Genomic DNA, 19,249 nt, shown 5'->3' with positions numbered 1-19,249 from the left:
TGTCGGCAGGGGCGGGGGTGGGGCGCGCGGCAGGAGAGCCCGGCGCGCTTAGGCCGTCCCCTCGGGGCCAGCGGAGGGCGGGCGCGGCGCTCAGGCGAAGGGCCGCGGCGGAGGAGCCTCTGCCACGCTGCCCTCGAAGCGCACAGGTGGCCCGCAGCGGTCTTCGGTACGCGCCAGCCCCTACCCGGGGAGGCGGGGCGGGGCGGTTCGGGGGGGGGGCGTGCGGGTCCGAGGGCGCCGGGGCCTCTTGAGGAGGATGGGCTCGCGGGGAGGGCCGCGCCCAGTCTTTTTTCGAGGGGGCGTCCGGCGGAAGCGGCAGGCAAAGCTCGGGCTTCTCTCGGGCCGGCGGCGGCGGCGGCGGCATCTCCCTCCCCCACCTCGCTCTGCCCTCCGGCCCTGCCCGCCCTGGCTGCGTCCTTTCTGGCCTCTGCTGTGAGGGTCAGCTTCCGGCCTGTCTAGCCCGGCCGCTGCCCTCCCCCTCCCCGGAGCTCCGCTGACACCTCCAGCCAAGCTCGCGTCGGGTTCCCGCGAGCGGCTTCCCCGGGGCTTGGCCGGCGAACAAGGCCCGAGGCTCTCCTAAGGCCGGCAGCGGCCCAGGTGACAAAGAGCGGCCGACGGATCCCGCGGAGAAGCAGTTAGAGGAGCGGCCCCTCCGGTGGGCTGTATGGGACCCCGGCTGGCCGGCTAGGATGCTTTCTCTGCCTCTCGAGGGTCTCTCGCCCGCAGGAAAGCCCCTTGAAGGAGGAGGGAGTGAAAAGGCCGGGAAAAGCAGCTGCTTCTCCAGAGGAAGATGGTGGGCAGGAGAGGAAAACGGGGGTCCTGAGATCCCAGGAGGAAAACTGCAAAGAAGGATTGAAAGGGGAAAATCGGTTTGGGAAAGACCAACCAGGCCTCTCCGGGCAGAACTGAATGGAAACCAAACGCTACCAAGCTCCCCTGTCTGTCACCTTGAACCAGGCTGTAGGGTGGTGCCTCCTCCTGCAACATTTTTGAACCAGGGTTAGCCTCAAGTGGGCTAATTTTACCACATGCATCCAAAATTTGGGAGCCATGGAGTTGAAAAATGTTATAAAACTTTCTATGAATAGTACAAAATGTTGTAAAACATTTTCTGTGATCGATTCCTGATGTGTCATGACTAGTTCAACGTGGAGGACTTTTAAGGCAGCCACATCTCTGAACATCTCCCTAATCCTGAATTTCTAAGACCTTTTCTAGTCCAGTCGCAGCTCTGCCCTTTCTGAAGGGATTGGGGAGTCTGTCAAGGAAACCCCTGGAAGGGTGGCGGTGGGCGAAGGGGGGTGGGTGGGTTGCCCAGTAAAGAAGAAGAAAAGGGATCTGGGCTGAGGATGGAATGCACGAGATGCTTGTACCAGAATAATAGCAACACCTCAGAGAGTGGAATCCAAGCAAATGTTAGTCTCTCAAGAAAAAAGATGCATGGAAGGAGGTTCTGAATGCTAAAAAAAAATGTTGAAAAACTATCAGACTGAGGATGCTGTAACTAGACTAATGTTTAAAAGGGTGTGAGTCACTTATGCACTGCCGTGGCAACTTGTCTAACTCTGTGGCTCTAGCCGTGCCTGGCAATTAGAATAATGCAAGGAATTTTCCTTTTCTATAATGGAACAGTAACTAGAATGAATGCAAAGCCTAAACGGAGATGCGTTTGTCTTGTGAGCCCACAAAGACCTTCAGCAAAATTCCAGCTGAAGGATATCACGATTGAAATGAGAGTACAATATGCCAGGCTGGTAGTGTGCAGACCATGGAATCATAGATTCTTAGTCCTGGAGGGGACCTTGGAGGTCTTCTAGCCCAAGGCAGGATCCTTATATCATCCCAGACAAAGGGCTGATCAATCTTTCCTTGAAAACCTCCAGTGACAGAGTACCCAAATTTCTCCATATTTCCAGGCTGAATCTGAATCTCTCTCTCTCCCTCCCTCTCTCTCCAGCTTCCACCTGCCCTCAGGGGCTATGAAGAATAAATCCAGGCCCTCTGACAGCCCTTCAGTGGTATGTGGACGGCTATCATGACTGGATTTTTGCTCTTCAGTAAGCAGTGTGAAAGAGGAAAGTTTACTGTTCTATTGATTTAGAGAAGTCAACGACTTGCAACCTACAGGCCCAATTCAGCCCACCGCCTGTTCTTGTATGTCTGCAAGCCAAAAACAGACTGGTGGGGAGCAGATGGCTAGGCCTTGGGGCAGTGGCAGCCTATCAGCAGTCTCCCGGATGGCTGATGCATTTCTTAGCTTGAAGACCTGCCAGCCCAGCCGTGCCCACAGGTGAAGAGGGATGGGATCTGTCTGGAGGAGGAAAAGCTTGCTGACAACCCCCCCCACACACACACACTTAACGGGAGCAGGTGGCGGCTGTTCCCAGGATGACGTGGGCCTCCTTGCCCCTCAGCTTTACAGCAAGTCCCTCATGAGAAGCAAGCTTGGAAGCTAGCAGGGAGCCAGAATGGGTGCCCAAGCTGTGAGCAGACCTAACCCCTCCTCCTGCCAAAGAGTAGCTGGGGGTGTGTGTGTCTCTTTATGGCTCCCTTCCAGGGACCCTCCTCCAGGATCAGGTGCCCCAAGAGCCTAATTGAGGCCTGCCTAGTTGGGGGTCGCTGGGGTTTCTTTGGGGTGGGCCTGGCCCCTTCTTGCTCCAAGAGTTTTGGGAGTAGAATGCTGGCTGTCCCAAAGGAGTTTTTTTTTAAAGGCAACTGGACTTATGCTCTTTTCTTGAAGAGGTTTCACTGCTCTTCCCAGAAGCATCTTTAGTTCTGGAAAAGCCCCTCTGGGACTACCAGGACCTGGAGGACTATGGAGACTCTCCAGAGACATTTAGCTGTGCCTGGCTGGCTGGCCTGTCCCTGCCTTCCCCTCCTCCAACCTCCATTAGTACTTTAAATTCACCGTGGGGTGGGGGTGGGGTGGGGGTTCCATTTGTGCTCTTAGGTTGCCCGATTCTTGTGCTGTTCATAAATGAATTGCGTTGATCCAGGAAGGCTTTGCACAAACAGGGCGGAAGGTTGAATGCTCAAAATTGTGAATGGAATCATGGGGGGAGGGGGAGCAGATGCAAATTGAAGGGATTCAGGAATTGCACCCAGTAAAACAAGGTGCGATGTTTGACATCTTGATGGATAAGCACACAGGCTTGTGGTGACTGTAGAAATGTGTTAGTTATGAATGGGCATTTCCACATGGGCAGTGTCCTGTTTTGGCTAAGAATCCGGCATGCAATAAAGGTTAAATTTCTGAGACAAACAGGAATTTGGATCTGAAGATAATTCTAAAGAAAAGTTGTGTTTAACACAGAAAAGGGGAGGTGTCCCCCCACGATACATCAACAATTAAAATTCACAAGTAGATGAATTTGTGCACTTTGTTCGTTAATGGTGAAATGTTGTGCTGTGTGTTGTGAAGCACAAGTGTTGTGAGAAGCAAAAATGCTGCAGTTAAACCTCTGAATTCTGGGGATTTCGGGCTGCTAACATGCCTGCGCTGCTCAAGGGGGGGATGGACGGCGTTGAGAGGCGGAAGTGACTGGCTTCTGGGCGAGAGTGGAGGAGGATTAAATCCCAAAACACAAACCCTGGGAGGACTGAGGAAGCCTCGGCTGCACTAGAGGCCCCTTGGAGGTCATGTAGTCCCAACGCCCTGCTCCAAGAGGATTCCCTGTACCGTTCTCGATGGCTGTCCAGTCTCTTCTTAAAACCTCCAAGGCTGGAGCACCCACCACCTCCGGAGGGGAGCCGTCCCACTGAGTCTTCTCCCTGACAGAAATGCCTCCATCCCAAACAGTTTCTCTCCTTGGCTGGCTCCCATCCAAGACAGTCAGTCAAAGGGAACCTACAGAGTTCTTCTTCTTCTTCGCAGTGGTCAGAGCAAGGATGGTGTGCAAGACTGGGGTGGGGATACACGGAGGGCACTGCAGCTGTGGCCCCTTATTATTAAACCACACCCGATTTCTTTAGCTTGCTCTCTTCCTTTTCACCCACCCAGAAGGAAACTCCGGGACTGAGACCCTCCTAGGAAGCAGCCTGTGACCTCATGATTAACAGCCCACTTTCCCCCCCAGTCCCAATGGGCTGAAGAAGAGGAATTGAAGGCCTCTTCAGACGGTGGGCGACGTAGGCCAGAAAGGCAGCAGAATTCTTCCCTTGGGAAAGAGAAAGGGGGGGGGCGCCAGAGGCGAGAGGGGGAGCTCCGTTCTGATCCCGCAGGACGAAGACAGGCAGGGTTGCTGGCTGCATTCAGTGCCTGAGGCTGCAAGGGGGCACCGGAAGTAAAAGTGAAACAGCCGTTGTGCTTACACACACACACACACACACACACACACAGCCCTGGACCTGCCCTGGGAGGTTTCAGGGTGCCGTTTATGATTGACCTCTTGGGTTGAGGCCCCAGGAAGGGCATCAGAGCAGGACCTCAGCCTGGCACTCTGCCAAGGCAGCCCAGGGTAGACAGTTTGGCAGCAGACGGCTGGCAGAGAAACCACCTCAGGCAAAGGGGGGGGGGGGCTCCATGCACAACTTGAGACCCGCCCCTCCTCCCTGGCAGCTGGGAGTCAGGCTCCGACAGCAGCATCCTCGCCCTCCCTCCCTCCCTGGCTGGTTGTAAAACAAGGGGGGGGGAGGGCTTAGCCAAGCCCCCACCCCCACCAGCAGGCAGGACTGTGAGCTCTGCCCCTCTTGTGCTAGCCAGGGTGGCACCAGATGGCAGAACTGCCCGCCCTTTCCTGGGTCGTCGTCCCCCCCCCCTGTGCCATTCCCCGCTTGGGCCAAGGGAAGCCCCGGGCTCCGCAAAGAGACGTCTGCAGCCATTTGGTACCATTTATTGGGGAATCTTTACAGACGTGGTGGGGGCCGGAGTGTCGGTCGGGGCCAGCTGGGTGGAAGGCCGGAGTTTGCCGCCCGCAGCCCCCATAGGGAACACAATATGGGACACTGGCCATGATGAACGCACACATCACACACACGCACGCACACCCTCCCAGGGGCCGGAGCCAGGAAGTGTTTGGTCCCTGGCCCCCCAAATAGGGGGCCAATCTCACATCTTGGGCACCTCCAGAGCAGCCCCGGCACGTCCAACCCGGCCGACCCGTAGCTGCCTTCCTTGAAGGTCCCGTGGGGCAGGATGGAGAGGAGGTTCCTCAGGGAGAACAGGCCGAGGGGGGGAGGAGGAGGCCCAAGACCGGGGACGGCCAGCCAGGGGTGGCTGGCATCGGGTCGGGCCTGGCCCTCAGCAGAGACCCTTGATTGGGGACCGACGGGGGCGCCCTTCCCCCCCACCCTCGGAGTAAGAAAGTGCTTGCTGCTTCCGGGCATTGCGGAGGGAGGGACGGGGCGGCTCGGCTGCCCCAGCTCTCCCCGCCCCCCCGGAATGGGAAGCCCCCGGAGGGCACCAGAGGGGAGGGCGCCCCACGGCAGGGCCCTCCCTCCGAGTCCAAGTCTGTGAAGGGCGGGAGGGGCGCGGCGGGAGGGGGGGCGATGACCCCCCCTGCTCACTGCTCCTCCAGCCAGGAGGGCTTGTCGGCCCCGGGGCTCTTGAGCTTGATGTTGAACTGTTTCAAGGTCTGCTCCAGCTGCTGCTGGTTGCCAGCGAAGTAGGCCGAGATGGCGTTGTGGAAGAGCAGAAGCTGCTTGTGCATCACCTTCACCTGGGGAGGGGGAGGGGGGTGCAGAGGTCAGTGTCCGCCTGGCAGCCGCGCCCCCTCCCCCTCCCCCTCCTCCCCCTCCTCCGCCGGCCAGGCTCACCTTGTTCTCTTCCAGGAACTTCAGCTTGACGGCCACGTCTGCCCGCAGCTTCTCGTACTTGGCGCGGTGGGCCTGGAAGTTGGCCTGGGCAGCATCCAAGCGGCAGAGCGTGTTGGCATCCCGTGGCCCCAGGCTGAGCTCCTCCAGGTCTGTGCGGTAAGCGTCGTACTCCAGCCTGCACCAGGGGTGGGTGGGTGGGTGTGGCGGGTCAGAGGAGCCACGGCAGCCCGGCCCTGACCGACCGACCGACCGACCGGTTTCCCCCGGGAAGGACCCACCTGGCCGTCTCGTACTGCTTGACCGTCATGAGGGTGTCCTCCATGGTTTTGTTGACCAGGGTGTTGATGCTGGAGACAAAGAAGTTGACGGCTCCCAGCAGGGTCTCCCCGTTCTTGCAGAGCAGCTTCTGAGTCTCGGCGTTGTATCCGAACTCCTCCTGCAAGTGGGGGGAGGGACGGAGGAGATCGAGGAAGCTCCTCCCCCACCTGGGACCCCCCCCCACTTCCCCTGCCAGGGAAGGGCAGCCGCACCTGCTCTGCCTCAAAAGGAGGGCTGCCCCCTGCTTTACGATGGGGGTGGAGCTCTTGACCCCCCCCCCCTCTGGGTGCTTTGGAGGGGAGGAAGTTGCCCCCCCCTCCTCCTCCTCCTCCACAGTCCCTTTTAGCCTTCCCACCTCGCACATCCCCCTCAGCCATGCCCTTCCCCGGGCCTTATCTCCATGTTGGAAGCCTGGCTCTGCCCTCCCTGAGAGACGCCACTTGGGGGGTGTGGGGGGTGGAAGAAGAGCCCACCGGCTGCCTCCTCCTCCTCCTCCTGGGAACAGCAGCTCCCTCACTTCCTCAGAGCAAGTGGTCCCCTCCCAGAGCCAAAAGCTTCACTCCCATCCCTGCAGGGAGTGAGTCAGCCTTCTGAAAGGCCACAGGCCCCGGGGGGGGGTGGGTGAGTGGGGGGATGAAAGCCTGCCCACCGAGGGAGGGACGGAGGGGTGCGCTCACCTGAAGCTCCGGGGACTTCTGGCTGAGGTCCGAGAAGGCGTCCGCCAGGGCATGCTGTGTCTGGACGAGGCTGTAGAAGTGGCTGGTGAGGGCCCGTGCCAGGCCCAGCAAGGACTCGTACTTCCGCTTGGTGTCACGCAGCAGCTCAATCTGGGTCTCCAGCTCCAGGTCGATGGTCCGCGAGCCGCGCCCGAAGCGCTCCGACAGCAGCTGCTTGGTGCACTGCGCCAAGGGTGGGGAAGAGCAGAGGAGGGGCTGGCATTCGGGAAAGGGCCTCTTGCCCTTAATTGGCCGGGTGCCTCCGAGGAGAAGCCACCAGAACGGCTGGGAATAAAGAGGAAGGGCCCTTTCCCTGGCACGGAGGAAAGGGGGCTGCAGGAGGACTCTCTGCGGGGGAGTCACACCCCGACCATGAGAGCGACCCCCCCCCAGCCCTCAGCTAACCCAGGACAGCTGCCCAAAGGCCCCACCGGCATCCGGGGAAGCCCCTCACACAACCCCACAAGGCCCAGAGGCTGCGCGAAGGTGGTTCTTATAGATTTTAGCTCTGCATTTAGCACAATGCTTCCCCATGGACCAGCGTCTAAACTTACGGGTCTTGGACTTCCTTATAAAATCTGCCTTTGGGTGATGGATTTCCTGTCTGGCCGCTCTCAGAGGGTCAGATCAGCTAACCATCTCTCTTCAGCCCCGATTCGTACACCACAGGGTTGCATGTTGAGTCCCTTACTCCATGCTCTTTATGTGCATGATGGCCTCCCCACTCACGCTAGTAATATTATTACTAAATCCTCAGATGATACAACAGTACTGGGGGTCTTTGGGGGGGGGGGAAGGGGGGGATGAGTCTGCCTATCGAGATGAGGTGGACCGGTTGTTTTCGTGGTGTGGAGACAATAACTTGGTCCTTAATGCCAAGAAGACAAGGAGCCGATAGTGGACTACAGAAGGAACAGATCAGACATCCAGGCCTTGCTTACCAAGGGAGACCGAGCAGCGCAAGTGGGCAGTTTTCAGTTTCTGGGCGTTGTCTTAAAAGAGGACCCGACCTGGGGCGCTCACAGCCCTGGTCAAAAGGGCCCAGCAGTGACCCCACCCGAGACTTCTCGGGAAACAACCCCCGGATGGGGAAACTGCTGGTGACTTTCCATCGCTGCCCCATAGAGAGCATTGTAACCACCTGCGCTTGGTTTGCCAATTGCCCAGTGGCAGAGGAGGGCAGCGCTCCATTGCCCAGGGGATCATGGGTTGCCCCCTCCCCTCTTTGGAAGAGCTTTATAACCCCCCCCCCCGCTGCCTTAAGAAAGTTCAAAACCTTCTTAGAGATCCACCTAATTCTGGGCACCCTTTTCGTTTTGAACTATGACCGTCTGGCAGACGGTACAGGACAATAAAAACAAGGACAGACAGTGGGCTGAAAAACAGCTTCTCTCCCAGGGCAGAAACTGTACTGAGTTTTACTGCATAGTGCAATATTAACGCAACATCAGGTTTTCAATTCATTTGTACGGAACACGGATGATACGTGTGTGTGCGCTTTATTTTTATAGTTATAACGTACACCGAAGACGGCATTTAGTTTCGGGTTATGAGGTGCAATGACAGTAAACTCTCCCCACCAGCCGTCACAAGCCGACTCGTCTTCGAGATCGTCCACGGGGCCCTCGAAAAGCCGGCGGTAGCCCCGCAAGGCCCGGGGCTCCATTCAGTGCCTCCCCCCGTTCCCAAGGGGACTCACTTTGTAGGTGTTGATGCCCCATTTCCTGACAATGTCGAACTTCTCCACGGCTACCCCTCGTGTGGCAGCAGCTGCGGCCGCCGCTGCCTCCTCCCCCGTCATGGCTGGGCTGGGGTGGGGCTGGTGCAAGTTGGAGCCTGCAGTTGGCAAGAAAGGATGCCCACCAGAAAGACGGCGACCCCCTTCCCACACACTCCCCCACTGGAAGGGCTGCAAAGCCCCCATTTCCTCACAGGTTTCCCCCTCCCCTCCCTGCCCCCCCCCCACGCAGGACAATACCTGTGGCCACGGGAGCCTGGCTGGCTATGCGGCTGGCAGCCGAAGGGCTGGGGGGGATGAGTGGTCCTCGGGGAGGGTGAGATGGAACGAGGGAGCCTGAAATGGAGGGCAGAGGAAGGCAGGGCAGGGCAGCCGGGACCAGAGGGGGCGAGAGGACACAAGGGGGCAGGCGATGAGCGTGACACATGGTCAAGGAGATGAGGGGGCGAGATGGGGGGTTGCGTACCAAAGGATCCATGAGACAGTGCATGAGACAGTGAGATCCCCTCCCCAAGCTGCCCCCTCCCTCTCCCCTCTGGAGCTCTGGGGAGACGGACATGGCTGCCTACGCAGAGGAGGGGGCTTCCAAGCAGGCGCCCCCCTCCCCAAGCAGCCCCATCAGCCCCTGCAAATGCTGACCTTTGATGATGCTGGTGGGGACGATGCCCTCGGCTGTTCCCCCGTAGCCTCCAGAGACAATGCTGGTCTCGTTCAAGTTGGGCCCCGACACCATCACTTGCTGCAGGTCCTAAGGAAGGGGGGGGGGGGAGAACCAAACTGCCAGCTGCTTCCCCTACAGGGCTCTGCCAGGCGCAAGGAACCCCAGGCGACACAAGGTGGCACCTTTCTGGCTGCTGGCCTGTCGATGACGGGAATCTCGCCACTCACTGAAAAACTGCCAAGCTTTAGGAAGGGCCCCCTTTCCTCAGCCACTGCCCCCCCCCCAGGCCTCTCAACCGGCCGTTTTCCTTCAGGCAGCCCATGGGGCCAAAGCTATCAGGCGGGAGGGCACACAGCAGTGTTCTTCTACAGCCGGCACTGGAATTCCCACAAGAGAGCATCTAGTCCAGCCCCTGCTCAGGGCTCGGTCCACCAGGGGAGGATTTTGCAAAGGACCTCCCGGTCCCTTTGAAAGGGACAAGACTGTCATTAGAGCTCCGCCTCTTGGAGGATTCGGCACCCTGAACAAGTTCGACCCCCTTCTGCTCCCCCCCAAGCGCTCCCTGATCAGTGGGTCCCCGCCTTTCCCAACAGTGAGAGCAATTAATGAGTGGAACGTTTTGCCTTCAGAAGCTTTGGGGGCTCCAGCAGTGGACAAGCACCTGTCTGAAATGATATGAGGGGTCTCCTGCTTCAGACCTCCAACGTCCCTCCCAACTCTGTTATTCCATGTCCTCCCTTCTGTTTGGGAGCCTCCAGGAAAGACGAAATGCCCGCTTCTGTGCCCGCCTGGGCCACTGGCTCCTAGATCTGGCCTGAGCCCCCTTCCCTGAGTGGCTTCTGGGCAGCCAGAGGGTCCCCTCCCTCTTCTGCTTGGCAAACCTTCAGACGGCTGCTTTCCTCGGAGGCCAAACAGAAGCGACCTGGAGGGCCTCCCCAAACTCCCACCCACCTTTTTGGACTGCCCAGGGCTCCGCAGGAGGGGACCTCAGAGGGGGTGGGTGGGTTCCTGCTCCCCCCTGCCTCCCTCCCACCCAAGGCCGCTCTCCCTAGGGCGAAGGGGGCCAGGATCTCCTCTGCCCTCGCCGTCTCCTCCTCCTCCTCCCGCTCCCCTCTTCCATACCTGCTCCAAGCCGTCGTCATCGGCCAAGCGCCTGGAGTCTCCGTTGCCGTGGATGGGGATCTCCATGGTGGCTGCCTTGCTCATCGGTCCTTCGCTCATGCTGGGTGCCTGGGGGGCAACGGGGGGGGGGTTGAGGGGCTCGGCCTCGGCCCTCTCGCCCTCGGCCCCCTTCCCGTCTCTTCCGCGGAGGACGCGGCGGCGGTTCCTCCCAGGGGGCTGAGCCCGGGGCAAGTGCGGTGTTGCAGCCCCCGGGGAGCCCCGGGCAAAGGGAGAGGCCGAGGGTGGGGGAAGCGGCGGCCGAGGACCCCTCCCCCGTTTCCCTTCCTCTCTCTCCCCCGCCGGCCCCGGCAGCCACGGCGGCGGCCCCAGCCAGCCTTTCCCGGCGGCGCTAGCGGGAGCCGAGGACTTCGGAGTCCAGTCCAAATCGGGCCCCGCTTTCCGCGGCGGAGAGGCCTCCTGCCGCCCACCGACGCCCGCCCCGCGAGAGCCGCTGCCAGGGGAGCCGCCCCGCCCGGCGCCCGCAACTCCGGCCGGCCAAGAGCCGCGACGAAGAAGGCCGGACGGGGCCGGGAGCCGCCGCCGCCGCCGCCGCCCCAGGAGGCCACAGACCGCCCGCCCGCGGCCCGGGGAGGAGGGGGCCGGCGGCACCGCTCACCCGCTGCGGGCCGGCCCCGGGGGCTCCGGCGTCGGTCGGGCGCGCGACGGCCCCAGCGCAAGCAGACCGGAAGCGACGTCGTGGGGCGGAAGTGGCGTCACGGGGAGCCCGGGAGGGGAGCGCCCGGCCTGCATGGAGGACCCCGCGCCGGAGTCGCAGCAGCTGCGCAGCGTGAGCCGCCTCCCCTCCCCCCGCCTCCCCTCCCCTCGCCTCCCCTCCCCTCCCCCTCCCCTCCCCCCGCCTCCCCTCCCCCCCTCTCCGCGGGAGGGCGGGCGGGCGGCTGAAGCTTTGCTGTCGTTGCAGCTGCGGGACTTCCTGCTGGTCTACAACCGGATGACGGAGCTCTGCTTCCAGCGCTGCGTGGCCGACCTCAACTACCGCGCCCTCACCCGCCAGGAGGTGAGTCCGGGGCCGGGGGGGGGGGCTGGGGAGAGGCTGGGGGGGTGTGTGAGGTCCACGATGGGGGTGGGGGGTGAGCGAGCCCCCCTCCCCTCCCCCCTCTCTCTCTCTCTCCCCCGCAGGAGGCCTGCCTGGACGGCTGCGGCCGGGAAGCTGGTGCGCTCCAACCACCGCCTGATGGCCGCCTACGTGCAGCTGATGCCCTCCCTGGTGCAGCGCAGGATCACCGACTACGAGGCCGCCGGACACGACCCCGCGCCTCCCGCCGCCCTCCCGAGGGCCCGACGCCTCCTGACCCGCCTGCACCTCGCCCATCTTGGGAGGGGCACCCGGAGGCCCCGAAGAGCCTTCCTCCGGGGAGCCCCGGGGGCGCAGCTCTCCTTCCGCCCAGGGTCCCTCCTGTGGAGGAGGAGAAGCGGTGGCAGGAGGGCAACCGAAGGGGACCCTGGGGAGCAGAAACGTTTCCCAAGGCACGGCCGGCCGGCCGGCTTTCCGTGACTGAGAAGCATTCTGGTCCAGGCAGAGGCCGTTGGAACCCGGCCTTCAAAGCTCTTGGCTGCCCCCAGCCCTGCTCACCAGGGGCAGCTTCTCCCTTTTCCAAGCCCAGGTGGAGGCCAGATCATCAACCGCTCCTACCTGGAGGATCCTGGCCAAGGACCATGGGTGCTGGAAGGAGGACTCTTGACCAGCTAGAATTGGGGCAGGTGGGATGGGTTGTCCTAAAGGCTGCTGCCTCCGGTGACCTTGCTTCTTCAAAATGGCTGCCCCAGAGATCTTTGTTGCTACTCCATTGCGCAGGAGAGCACTAAGCTTAATTGGTTATGCTTAGGTGAGCGTTAAGCAGGCCTGGCCTGGCCTGAGCCACAGCACTGCACTGGGTTTCCCCAAGGCACGCTTGCTTCAAATGTGACCGGGAGGGCCTGTGGGCTGGGGGTCTTTCAGGGCGCCCGTGAGGTCATTGCTTTGAGGCTGGCGGCAGCAGCAGCAGGACCCAGACCCCTTCTCCCTCGCTTGGCATGGGGGATGCGATGGAAGGCCCCATCACACAGCATTTCTGTTAGAAGAGCTGCAGGGTGGGCCTGGGGGATCCAGAGAGGAGATCTGTTCCAGTAGAGGCCTTTGCAGCAGGGAGCCTGAACACATCTAGGAAAGGCGACCCCTTAATGTAACCATGTTCAGCCTCTGGGAACCCTCTGGATGATGGGTTGAGCTGGTAACTTCCTTGCTTCTGGCAACCATACAGTTCTGGGGGCAACAGTGGTAAAGTGGCCTCCCACTGCTTTTTCCTAGTCTGGTCTAATTGCGAGGCCTGGGTTAAGAAGACACCATTGATTGGATTGGATTTTCTTATTACATGTTAAATTCAGTAATTCCCTCATTTTCAGGATACACATTGTACTTGGAATTCCACAGCAATTACGCAGTCTTGCTTTTTGGATTGTATTAAAGAAAGAGAAATACAGTTTCTGAGTCTAGTAACCCATCTCATTTGGCAAGAACTTCGTGCTTTGTGTATAGAAACATTGACCAGTTGTGGTATTTATCCCCTGAGATCAGCACCTGGCTTAGAGGGAACGGCAACATGTACACCTTCATAGATGGGGAGGGGGATCTACCTGTGGGGAGGGGAGGGCACTACAGCTACATGCCGGATGGGATGCACTGCCCAAATATTTGCTCCTCCACAGATCATGGAGGAACCATGCAAGACAGAAATTTTATTGCACTTTTGCCAGTTTACAGAAAATGTGAACATGCTTGTACTGCGGAACACGTTGCACGAATATGGAGTTGAAGGTGGGTTGCTAAACACAGCAAGAACCCCTAGAATGAATGTCCAGTCGGGGTTTTGATATATGTACAGAAACTTGGAAGGCTTGTGATGTCCTGTTAGAGATGTGAACACAGGCGTATTTCTCTGGATGTTTGACAGGGAAAATGGAAATGGATTTATCAGATTTATACACCACTCACATCTCACCCCAGAGATTCTGGGTGGGATACAAGGAATGCCCAAACAACTAGTATAACAGCCCACCCGCTTCCCCCCCCCCCCGGGGAAACTAAGGTGGTGGTGGTGGGTGGGGGTCTTTTTTTAAAGCGGGGGGGGGGGTTTCGAGGGCCGCCGTCCTCGGGGGCGTCTCCTCTGGCCGCGCGTGGGAGGGGCGTGTCGGCCGGGCGGGCCGTTGGTGCCCCTAGCGACGCCGCGTGCGTCCCTAGCAACGCGGGCCCAGCCGCCATGGAGCCGCCCGGTGCCCAGCCGCCCGTCCCGGGGCTCCCCGAAGCGCGGCCCTCGGAGCCCGAGGGAGCCTCCCCGCGGCAACCGGACCCGGCCTGGGCACGCTCCTCCCGGCGGCGCCTGGCCACGCAGTTGCGGGAGGCGGGCCGGGCGGAGCCGCGGGATGTGGAGGCGCTGCTTGCCGAGCTGCTGGCCGTGTGCCGGGAGGTGCTGCGGGGCGGCGGGCGGCGCGCCTGGCTGCGGCTCCTGGAAGCGCTGCAGCTCTGCGCGCCCTTCCGCGGGCTGCTCTTCGGGCGCGCCCCGCTGCCCGCCTACCTGCGCGCCCTGCGCTACCAGGCCTGCGGAAGCCGGGCGCTGCTGGCCGACCTGGACCCGCAGGGGGCGCTGCGGAGGGCCTTCCCCAGCCAGCGCGCGGCGCTGCGAGACGACCCCGAGGCCCCCTGGCCCCTGGCCCTGGCCGCCGAGGCCCGCCGCCTGCCCGCCGCGCCGGAGCCGGCCTTCGCCGGGCTGCCCTGCCCCTTCCGCGCCGCCTTGGACGCCCCCGCCGCCGGCCTGCTGCACCCGCGCCCCGTCTCCCTGCCGGAGCTGCAGCGCTGCGTGGGGCCGGTGGGCGGCCGCGTGGCCCGCCTGGAAGCCCCCTGGGCGGGTGGGCTGGGCATGCTGCCCCTGGCCCTGGCCGCCGCCCTGCCCGTGGACTTCGCCTGCGCTGCCCGGTGAGCCCCGCCGGTGGGAGAGCGGGAGGCTCGGAGCGAGGCCGGCAGGGAGACCGCCTGAGCCCAGTCTGACCCCCGCTCCCACCCCTGCCGCAGCAGCCCGTCTCTGGAGTCTGCCGAGGTGGCCAGCCCCGCACCGGCCCCCGGGCTCCCGGTCGCGGCGCCCCCGGCGGACAGACAGGCCCCGATGAGCGGGTTCCAAGTAGCCGAAGTCCTCTCCGGGAGATACCACGCGGGGGAGATCCGCTTCTTCTACCTGAACACTGCCCCGAACCGGCATTTCAGGTACCGCGTCGCCCCCTTTAGAGCCCCCGCTCGCCGGGCTTTGCCTCCCTACACGGCTGCCAGCTGGCCTTCCCCGCGCAGATGCTGGGGACGGGCGTCATCGGCTGGCGTGGGGCGGCGGGCTGCAGCCTCTGAGCGGAGCGGAGGCTCCTGGCGGGCCGGGGCTGCCCAGCCTGTCCGAGGAGATGGGCGTTGTGAAGGGCTTTTTCCTCCATGGCCTTCCTCCCGCCCTGGCTGTAGGCCTTACGACCTAGTGACCGTCCCGGGGTACCTGATCAAGCCCCAGCACTACGTCTTCTCGCCCCTTCGGGGTGCTGTGCGTGCATCCCGAGGAGGGCTCCGTGGCGCTTTCCTTGGGCGACTGGCATCGGGAGGCCCGGCTGTGGCAGCTGATGCAGCACATCCCCTTCTTCCGCCTCTTCTTGGTCCGCAAAGCCTTCACTCGGTAGGAGCCCTGGGGGTGTGTGGAGGTGGGGGATTAGGAGGGGCCTCTCCTCCCTGCTCTGTGGAGAGTTGCTCGGAGGAAGAAGGTAACTCAGCCTTTCTCAGCTGGTTCTCCCCCCCTCCCCCCAGGTGGTGCGTTAACGTCAAATATTTGCAATACTTGAAACTCCGGGAGAAGCTGAACTTCCAGTTGCTTCAAGCTGTGCCCCATTTTGGAGCAGCACTTCTTCACATATCCAGGTTGGGGTGCCAAGAAGCAGCGGTGGGATCCAATTTCTTCTACTACCGGTTCTGTGGGCGTGGCTTGGTGGGCGTGGCTGGGGAAGGTTACTTCAAAACCCCCATTAACCCTCCAGATCAGCTGGGACTGGGGAGGCAGAGACTAGAGGGGGGGGTGGAGGCCACCCAGAGGTGGCATTTACCGGTTCTCCGAACTCCTCCAGATCTCTGCTATCGGTTTTCCAGAACCGGTCAGGACCTCTGCGGAGAAGGCAGTGAGGAGACCCCGGGGTCACAGGAGCCCCTCCACTGCTTTGCGGCCTCTGCAGAGATTTCTCTCTTTCCTGTTTAGACTCCTGCAGGAGTTGCAATCCGTCCACTGGCTGCCAACTGGCGCCAGCAGGTGTTACAACTTCATTGAACTCAAGCGGTCTCTGGCCCAGATGAACAGCAACGCAGACGGGTTCCTTCACAGGTTCCTCGCCCTCTGCACCTCCATCTTGGAGCTGGTGAGCCTCAGCCTGAGTGGGACAGGGGCTCTTGCAAGGGGGAGGAGGGGGTGTTTTCAGGGGAGTGGTGAGATAAGGCTCTGCGTTGCAACCCCCACCCCCCCACCCCTTCTGCCTCTTTCTCTCAAGGAAAGTTTTGGATTAGATTGCAAGAACCAAGAAAATCCATCTCATTTTAACTCTTGCCACATTTCACATTGGCGACGCAGCCTGGTCAGTGGTTGTGAGCTGATGTGAGAAGAGTATTTCAGTGAGGCAATTTAATTTAATTACTTTAGTAGGTTTGTAACGATCACACACTCTATACGGGTCCAAGAAACGAAGAATGAAAAAGCAGTTCACCCTAAAGGACAAAGCAGCACACACAGAAGCCCTTACGCAGCTCCCTCGATTGAAAAGTCTTTTTATTTTAATTGAACAAAACCACACAAAAAGAATCCTCCTTCATTACATCTTGTAGAAAGCGTGTCGATTGGCTGCAGATAACTTTCGTGCATTTCTACCACAGTCATTACTTATAGTTCATATTAGATTATACACTTTAAGTCAAAAAAGCTTTGCATATCTTACTATCAATGTACCACAATTCTCATTTGACTACAATTATTTGAACAGGCTTTTACCTCAAATCATTCATACTTAAAGACACAACCACATAATGGAATTCATTAGCTATTTCAAAAAACCCTCCAATAACATTACACCTTTATAGCATCTTTTAAGTAAAAGTCAATTAATAGAGTTTCTAAACCTTTCCCCCCCTTTTCCTCCCCAACTCACTGTTTAGAATTTATATCTAAGTTACTTTTGCCAATACCATAGCATGTATATGTTGTTAAATAATGTCCATTGACATTTCCCTGTTGTTATTATAATTGGCTAAAAATCATTTACTATTTATGTCCCATCTCCTATCATCAGACACCCCCCCCCCCAAAAAAAACCTTACACCTTTATAACAAGATCTAAATAAAAATCTGTTAATAAAATTTATAGGTCTTTTTCCCAAGTCACAATTTGCAATTTATATCCAAGTTTCTTTTCCTAGATTGCCAGTACATGTATATATCATTAAGCTGTATCCATTATCATTTCATTATTGTTATTATAGTTAATTATTTGTTAACGAATAAACATTTGATAACAATCTAAAACAATCTAAGAGTTACTAAATTCCTACTTATTAATCACCAAAATCAACTAATTTTTTACTGGCTTCTTCTTAAGCCCCGTCCCACCCGGCCCTTTCTCTTCTCTGCATTCACCAAACTCTGTCCGTTGGTCCAGTGCAGCCAGCAGCTTCTACCAGAGAGAGAGGTTTTAGCCAGTGGATTCCTCCCGAGCGCCTGTCTTGCATCGGGTAGCCTTGGCAGGTTCATTTCTGTAGAGGTCCCCCGTGGAGCAGTGCTCTGTGGTGCCCTGTCCCACCCGGTGGTGGTTCTTCTTCTGCCTGCTGGGTTCTCTGAAGCCGAGAGAAGCCTTGGAAGGAAGTGGCCTTTCAGTGCCTGGTTCATGATAGCAGGCAGGCTCCGGCCTTTAACTGTTGCCGATGATCTCCTTGCTGCTCTCTGTGCTTGTTGTTTGCCCAACTGAGCCACCTGATCACCGTAGTAGTGAGTGTGGGGTGGGCTCCCTGTTTGTAGACCACCCTTTGCCCAGCCAGCCTTGGAGGGCCGATGGGCTTCTCCTGGTGGTGCCTTGATGAAAAGTGTTTTCTGCTTGAGTGTTTAACCGCCTGGTATGTTTAACCCTGCTGCTGCTTCTTCTTCCAGGGTGGGCTGTTGGAGAGCGGGGGGGGGGGAGGGTGTTCTTTTGGTCCCCTTCCTGGCTTTTTAATTGTCTCTCTTGAATGGTGTGCAAAAGTGGGCTTACATCTTCGCCTCGGCAGGCTCGGTCTGCAACACAGACCGGATCTGAGGAGAGGAAGGGCCCCTGGAAGGGCCCGGAAAGGGACCCGTTGTCAGTGGGTCCCGCTGTTTTGTGTGCAATGCTGGCAGGTGCGGGATGACACCTACAAGATGGTCCATGGGCTGCAGACGGAAGTGCAGGGCTACCGGTTGTACATCACCAAGGAGTCCCCGTACCAGCAGCGCCTGGAGTTCGAGAGGCTGCAGTGCCGCTTGCGAGAGGCCGAGTCCTGGCTGCAGATGCTGGGGACCCTGGCCATGCTGGTGAACTTCCTCATTTGCCAGACCCTCATCTCCGTGATGCACCAGGAAGCCTCCAGCTTTGTCAATTTTACCATGCAGGTCTGCCTCAGGGAACACGGAGGGCAGAGGAATTGGGGACGAGACCCCCATATGTGCGTGGGGGGGGGGGGAGAGATGGAGTAAAACCTCCCGGGAAGCCCCCTTCTTCGGCTTCCAGGACCAAAGAGCCTCTGTGTTCTCACCTGCCTTTTGGCCTCTTCCCTTGCAGGCCGATGGCTCCACCCAGAAAGCCGTCCTCCGGGTGCAGCTGGTGTTCAGTGCGGACAATCAGCTCGTAGTCTTTCCCTCCAGCGGGGAGCTGGAAGACTGCCTGTTGGGGGCTCTGCAAACAATGGTGGAGACCGTCCTGGAGGTGGGCTAGTGCGGTCCTTGTCTTTCTGGCCCAGTGTCTCCCGTGTGCCCCCCCCCCCCGGTCGCCAAGCAGGATGGCTCCCGAGGGGTGTCCGGGATGGGGCTGTGGGTTCTGACGTGAACTGGCTTCAGCCCACAACGTTCCTGACTTCCTGTGCCCTGCAGACCACCCGGGTTAAAAGTGAGAAGGCAGAAGCTCAAGCAGGCCCCAGGACCCCTGAAACAGAGCGTCCGCCCTCCCAAGCAGGTGGGGAGCCAAAGAGCCTGTGGGAAGAGGGCCTGGGGGCAGCAGGGCCTGGGGGTCTGGGCCAGGAGCAGAGACGCCCCGGAGGGAACCCTTCTGCTCGGGGGCACAAAAAGGGCCGCGTCCTTTTCAGCTCCAGAGAGATGAGGAGCGCTTGCTGCCCTGGGCTGGCCTGGTTCTCCTGGGCCTCCCGTGTTTCAGTCCTTTGTCCAACCCATCGCTTTAAGATTTCTTTCTAGCTGCCTTGCCCAAAACGAGCCTCTTTAGCAAACAGCCGTTGGGTCCTCCCTTCCTCCCCTTAAAGCTGGAGACGTGGCCCCCGCGGCCCCTGGGGATGATCAGATCTCCCGGCTGCGTGAGCAGCTGCAGCAGATGTCGCTGACGGTGCTGTGCAGTGATAAAGCCCAGCTGGTGCATCGTTTGGACCTGAAGGCCTGCAGTGGGCTTCAAGTGGTGGGCCACCGGCTGCGGGCAGAGTACCCCTTGATGTCTCGTGAGCAGCTGGAGACCGACCTGCACACAGACAGCATCATCCAGACGGCCATGGCTAAACTTCAGGACCTCTTCATGGTGAGTCTAGTTCGAGGGCCTCTGCTGGCCCCTCCACCTAATTCGGCAATGTTTTCCTGCTGCCACCTGAGGAATTTGGGTTCCAGCAAATTGAAGGGATGG

General features: G+C 59.6%; 3 protein-coding genes across 4 annotated transcripts in view; 2 read left to right on the top strand and 1 right to left on the bottom strand.

The window, feature by feature from the left end:
- Nucleotides 1–4,816: 4,816 nt before the first annotated feature.
- ARFIP2 (ARF interacting protein 2) lies at nucleotides 4,817–11,087 on the bottom strand. 2 transcript variants are annotated; one of them, XM_087720908.1, is made up of 9 exons: nucleotides 10,965–11,087; nucleotides 10,310–10,417; nucleotides 9,166–9,274; nucleotides 8,767–8,862; nucleotides 8,488–8,624; nucleotides 6,750–6,971; nucleotides 6,033–6,190; nucleotides 5,755–5,929; nucleotides 4,817–5,657 (listed from the first exon to the last, which is right to left on the bottom strand). In XM_087720908.1, exons 2-9 carry the CDS (start codon nucleotides 10,406–10,408, stop codon nucleotides 5,502–5,504), a joined length of 1,152 nt encoding a protein of 383 aa, XP_087577034.1. In that variant the 5' UTR covers nucleotides 10,409–10,417; nucleotides 10,965–11,087; the 3' UTR covers nucleotides 4,817–5,501. The 2 variants fall into 2 exon arrangements, with proteins under 2 accessions (XP_087577034.1, XP_087577033.1); XM_087720907.1 differs by lacking the exon at nucleotides 8,767–8,862 and having other exon boundaries at nucleotides 10,965–11,086.
- Nucleotides 11,055–12,825, top strand: TIMM10B (translocase of inner mitochondrial membrane 10B). The gene is given in 4 exon segments (XM_087720909.1): nucleotides 11,055–11,135; nucleotides 11,268–11,363; nucleotides 11,486–11,506; nucleotides 11,508–12,825. Coding segments are annotated over 4 exon segments (510 nt in total). The 5' UTR covers nucleotides 11,055–11,096; the 3' UTR covers nucleotides 11,862–12,825.
- Nucleotides 12,826–13,602: 777 nt separating this feature from the next.
- DNHD1 (dynein heavy chain domain 1) overlaps nucleotides 13,603–19,249 on the top strand; it is a 53,257-nt gene continuing 47,610 nt past the window's right edge. The window contains 10 exon segments of the mRNA XM_087722002.1: nucleotides 13,603–14,315; nucleotides 14,415–14,600; nucleotides 14,841–14,901; nucleotides 14,903–15,045; nucleotides 15,174–15,284; nucleotides 15,616–15,772; nucleotides 17,770–18,021; nucleotides 18,191–18,334; nucleotides 18,499–18,580; nucleotides 18,882–19,147. Coding sequence (XP_087578128.1) covers nucleotides 13,603–14,315; nucleotides 14,415–14,600; nucleotides 14,841–14,901; nucleotides 14,903–15,045; nucleotides 15,174–15,284; nucleotides 15,616–15,772; nucleotides 17,770–18,021; nucleotides 18,191–18,334; nucleotides 18,499–18,580; nucleotides 18,882–19,147 — 2,115 coding nt within the window.

The sequence above is a fragment of the Thamnophis sirtalis genome, unplaced genomic scaffold (assembly GCF_051295495.1).
Source record: "Thamnophis sirtalis isolate CommonGarterSnake01/CBP01778 unplaced genomic scaffold, rThaSir2_p1.2 scaffold_8, whole genome shotgun sequence".
In the NCBI taxonomy this organism is placed as follows: Eukaryota; Metazoa; Chordata; class Lepidosauria; order Squamata; family Natricidae; genus Thamnophis; species Thamnophis sirtalis.
Note: the sequence above shows the minus strand (reverse complement) of the source record. Positions and strands in the feature narration are given on the sequence as shown.